The sequence below is a fragment of the Eriocheir sinensis genome, chromosome 56 (genome assembly GCF_024679095.1).
Source record: "Eriocheir sinensis breed Jianghai 21 chromosome 56, ASM2467909v1, whole genome shotgun sequence".
Classification (NCBI taxonomy): domain Eukaryota; kingdom Metazoa; phylum Arthropoda; class Malacostraca; order Decapoda; family Varunidae; genus Eriocheir; species Eriocheir sinensis.
In genome coordinates this window covers 8,413,088-8,418,350 of record NC_066564.1, presented here as the reverse complement: position 1 = coordinate 8,418,350, position 5,263 = coordinate 8,413,088, and the positions used below count along the sequence as shown (strand labels likewise).

At 47.2% G+C, this 5,263-nt stretch overlaps 1 protein-coding gene across 1 annotated transcript; it reads right to left on the bottom strand.

Moving 5' to 3' along the window:
- Positions 1–2,026: 2,026 nt before the first annotated feature.
- LOC126984125 (uncharacterized) lies at positions 2,027–3,661 on the bottom strand. Its single transcript, XM_050837510.1, has 2 exons — positions 2,422–3,661; positions 2,027–2,275 (listed from the first exon to the last, which is right to left on the bottom strand). Exons 1-2 carry the CDS (start codon positions 3,469–3,471, stop codon positions 2,027–2,029), a joined length of 1,299 nt encoding a protein of 432 aa, XP_050693467.1. The 5' UTR covers positions 3,472–3,661.
- Between the last annotated feature and the right edge of the window lie 1,602 nt (positions 3,662–5,263).

Below are 5,263 nucleotides of genomic sequence, written 5' to 3'. Positions count from 1 at the left end.
ATGAAGTGTGAATTTTGCTACTTATTTGATGAAGAAAACAATGAAAGAAAAGAATGAAGAAAAAAAAGCGAAGAAGGCGGTCCAATGAAGAACTTATTTGAGTAACTTGGAGAGATAATGAGAATAAAAACTAACAAGTGGTTAATGAGGTATAATTTATGGTACACTGCTATTTGAGCGATGAAGAAAATATATGAAGGAAAAAGATGAAGAAAAATAACCGAAAAAGATGACGAAGAAAAAGACCGAAGGGAAAAGATGAAGAATAAAAGATGAAAGAAGAAAGATGAAAGAGAAGCAGATGAAGAGAAAAAGGAATGAAAAAAAAGGATGAAGAGAACGAATGACTAGGAAGAATCAATGAAGTGCTGTTTTAATACTTCTGTAATGTGACCAATGACATTGAATTAGGACGGAAAGAGTCAAGAAGAAAAGAAAACTGTAAAAAATGAAAAGAATGAAATAGAAAAAAACAAACAATTGATAAGTAATAATAAAAGAAATAACAAATAATAAAAAATGTCGATAGAGAACCAGAGACATATATGACGTAACACTCAATAACCAATCAGAACTCGACTAACAATCCATCCCTTAATACTTAATCGGAAGACAGACAAAGATGACGTCCATAATAATAATTACTGGAAGGCGGAAAAATAAAACATAAAAATAATTACATGCCGTGAAAGGTTACCATTAAGGGAGTCGGTTGAATGAGCCGCGAAAGAAAACGGAAATAAATGAGATGAACGGGAAAAATAATCAGACGTGAAACTGAGAGAGAAATATTTGGGAGATAAGAAGGAAATGCCTGTTAAAAAAAGATATGTTGATGAAGAAGAAGAGAGAATAAAAGGTTGAGATAGGAATACAGGAGTGACAGACGGGGATGAAAAGTGCATTCAACGACCATGGAAGAAAAGTTCACATGAAGGATAAAGAAGAAAAAATACAGATGAAGATAGCAGGCAAGAGAGAGAATAAAACTAGGAAAAAATTAAAGGTATGAGAAAAGGTAAAAGATATGAGAGGAGATGATGGGGAAAGAAGATGGATGATGGAGGTACTCATTAACTCTTGCACTGGAAAGGAGGATAATTGAAAGGAAATAAAGGGGAAAGGAATCACGAGGGTGGAAAATGACGGGGAAAGGTGAGGAAGGGAAAGAATACGAAAAGAAAAATACAAAAACACAAAATAAAGCAAATACGTATGAAGATAAGATAACAGGCAAGAGAGAGACAGAAGAAAATGAAGAAAAAAATAAAGAAAAGTTCAATACAAAAATACACAATAAAGCAAGAGCCATACAAAACGATTAAATAAATGTTTAAACTTTATGCAAAAAAACTCGAAGTAAAGTTCTATACAAAAAAACGTACAGTAAAGCTAAAAAAAAGTGTTACCAAGCCCATGGAAAAAAAAATATTATGTAGCTACACTTCAATACAAAAAATAATTAAAGCTCTATATTAAAAGAACAATAAAAAGGAGAGGCGAAAGAGAAAGGAAAAAAAAAATAGAAACAAAAATAAAATATACCTCTATACCAAAATGAATAAAGTCAAATATGTTAAAGATGAGGTCCCGGTAGTCTCGTTAAGGGATGGAGGAAGCAAATGCGCCTGGCCTGGTTTAATTAAGGGGCCAAGCACTTACCTGGCCTCCCGCGCCCATCATGTTCCCACTCACCTGAGGAGGAGAAAAAAGCGTCATTCATCTGTCAATAGGAGTGTAATGCGTGTGTGCGTGCGTGTGTGTGTGTGTGTGTGTGTGTGTGTGTGTAAATGAAGGTGAGTTTAGTGAAGTGAAATTATGTTTATATGAGCGTAAATTCACACGCACACACACACACACACACACACACACACACACACACCAGTCATCACGTCACCAGGAAGAAAAGACAAAAACAACATAGAGAAACACAGCAAAAAAAACGCAGAAATAAGTGGGTGAGTCATCTTCATTTAGGTTCCTAGCGGCGGCGGCGGCGGTGGTGGTGAAGTCGGGGAGCGGAGGTCTAGTCTTTGCGCTGCGTGAGAAAGTTCATCAAGGTCACGAGCCTCAGCTGATCCTCGAGGGACAGGTCGGCGCCGCGGTGACACCTGACGACCGGCCAATTAAGTTTCTCCACCTGGTCGTCATGCTTCTCTAACATGAGCTGACGGGTCTTGAGGCGCCGCACCTCCGTCATCATCCCGAAGACGTAGCAGAAGGTGAAGTTGAAGAGCACGAGGTACAGCACGACGGAGGCCACGAAGAAGTAGACCTCCCCAGCCCGGCGCGCAGGTCATCAGCTCCTCGTAGTCCATGTCGCCCAGGAATTGGAACTGAATGAGCTGGATGAAGGAGTTGGTCTTCTCGCTGAATAGGACAGTGCACACGCCGAACAGACTGTGGCCCACGACGGCGAACACGATGTTGAGAAAGGAAGTAGCAGATGAAGGGGATCGAGTACTTTAGCGCCTTGCGGATGCCCACCACCAGCAGCGTCACCTCGTGCCACCAGTAGTTCTCGTACTGGCACAGGTGCAGGAGGCTCACCAGCACCAGCCCGATGCCGGCGTCCCGGGCGGCCTTGGTCTGGCTTATCAGGTAGAAGAAGGGGAAGTGTCGCTGCTCCTCCATGAGTCGCTCCACCTTGTGCAGGTGCGTGGCGTCGCCTGGGACGGTCGGCAGCGGGGCCATCAGCTCGTCGTAGCGCAGCACCGCCCTCACCTGGGAGTACAGCCGCCACGCCATCAGGCCCACCGTGGCCAGGGTGAGGAAGAGGCGGTACTGTAGGTGCTGCTTGGGCTCCCACACGGCGCGGAGCAGCAGCAGCAGCAGCACTAGGGCGGGCAGCACCACCACCTTCACGTCGTCCACAACGGTGTGGTAGTTGCCCCTCCGGAAGAGCCCCGGCAGGTGGACCGTCTCTATCGTGTGGGTTGGCCACCACCTGTTGAGGTCAAACGCCTGGAAGGCCAACGTGACGCGCAGGAACACGTCGGGACGTTTGGCGTAGAACGTAAAGTCTAGTTGGATGAGCCGCGTGCTCGCGTCCACGAACTTCCTGAAGATTTCCCTGTTGAGCGGCGCCAGGCAGCTCGCGGCGTACTCGCTGAGGGGCTGCGCGGTGAGGTTGGGCCGCGGGATGTCCAGCACATGGCCGCCTGGAGGGTATTCACAGTTGAAGCAAGCCTCGGAGCTCAGGAAGCCGAGGTCGGTGTCGCTGTGGTACGTCAGCGTCAGGTTGGAGGCGTCCAGCAGCGGAGGACACTGCACGCCCTCCAGTGTCACATGCTCAAAGCTCCTGTAAGTGTCTATTTCCTCCTCGGCGTGGCTCAGGTCCAGTCTCTTGAAGCACTCGCTCCGGAACACCGGGTACAAGCAGGTGCTGTTCTTGACGTAGAGCAGCCTGACGCGGGGCCGACCCACCAGCATGTCCACGTTGAGCCGCTGGTCCATCACCCATTGTAGCATGAGCGTCTCGTGGGACGCCTGCACCTGGTGGAGGCGTTGCGGCCCCTCCGGGAGGAGGTCACTGTAGGCGACCTTGGCTTCGAGGTAGAGTTGGTTCTGCTCCCAGATGAGCTCCTCGAGAAGGAGCTGCGCGCACTGCAGGGCCAGCACCACCAGGGTTAGCACAACGCAGCGCAGTGGCCGCCGCTCCTCGTCCAGCGCACGCCCTCAGGCCAGCGGCGCAAACCGTCGGGCCCGATCTCCGTCACGAACTTCATGACGCTCGGCGAGGCTTTGGCTCTCTCTGTGTGAGGTTCAGCTTCAGGTCTGTGGGCAGAGTACTGGTTCGCTTCTTGTTATTTTCTACGAGGCCCAATTTCGGGTTACGATCACGACACAGTATCTTGAGAGGAAAGAATCAAGGCAACTGGCAACAATCTGACCTTTGCTCCTATGACCCGCTCACTTTTCTCGCATGCCGCCCACCACCTCTTGCCACACTCACCTTACACCCACCACCCCCGCCAACACTCCTCTCCTGACACCCACCACCGCAGCCCACACTGAACTTAACTCCACCACCTCTACGAACAGTCACCTTTATTCACACTCCGCCCACACCTCACTCACTCCCACTTCCTTTCTCACTTATGCATCATCAAGGTGGAGGCGAAATACTTCTCTCACCACGCACATACAGACATACATTGAGGGACAGACAAACGAAGACAGAAAGACGGGCAGACAGAGAGAAGCAGGTGAATAAAGTAACAAATAAATCAACATACCTATAAAGAAACAAGTAAACACACACACACACAAACACACACACACACACACACACACACACACACACACACACACACACACACACACACACACACACACACACGAAAAAGAAATATATAAGCATGTGAAAAAAAAAAGAGAAAGACCTTCGTATGATTCTCCAAACTCGAATAAAAAGATATATCCATTAATTATGATAAAAAATGTAAATGAAGAAAAAGATAAATAGTAGCAGAAGAGACACTAAAGGGGGCTCGAAGTCATAAAAAAGTACCAAGGACAGTTATAGAGGCGTAGGTAATGAAATGTGGCACACCATCACCGCAGACTTTATACCGCAAACTGTAGTTACGGAATGGTAGTAGTAGTAGCAGTAGTAGTAGTGGAAGTAGTAGTAGTAGTAGTATAAGTAGTAGTAGAAGTAGTATCTTTTTTTTCACCTCCCTTGTCTCCCTTCACACAACTCCCTTCCCTTCCCTCCCTTCCTTTCCATTCCTTCCTTCCTTTCCTACCTCCCTTCCTTCCTTCCTTCCTCCCTCCTCTCCTCTCTTCTCCCTTCCTTTCATATCCCTTCCCTACATATTCCTTCCCTTCCCTTCCCTTCCCTTCCCTCCTCTCCACACCAATCCCTTCCTAATGATTATCTTCTGAAACGCATCGCTATTCCCCTCTTGGCCAGTGTGACCTTGAAGGACCCTCTGGAGACAGTGTAAACAGCATCCTCTTCCTCCGCCTCCTCTTTTTCTTCCTCCTCCTCATCTTCTTCCTCTTTCCTCATCATTTTCTGGCTTTTCTACTTCATCATCATCCCCTTCAACATTCACCTCCTCCTCTTCTTCCTCCTCCTTCTCTTCCTCTTCCTTTTCCTCCTCCTCCTTCCTTGTTCATACCCAGTTTTCTGACGCTATCTCCTTTCTTCACCGTTTATTTTCCTACTTTCCTTTGCTCTTCCTCCTCCTCCTCTTCCTCCTCCTCCTCCTAAGTCCACACCGCAAGGGCCTTCATGTGTTTGCTAGCCACAGTC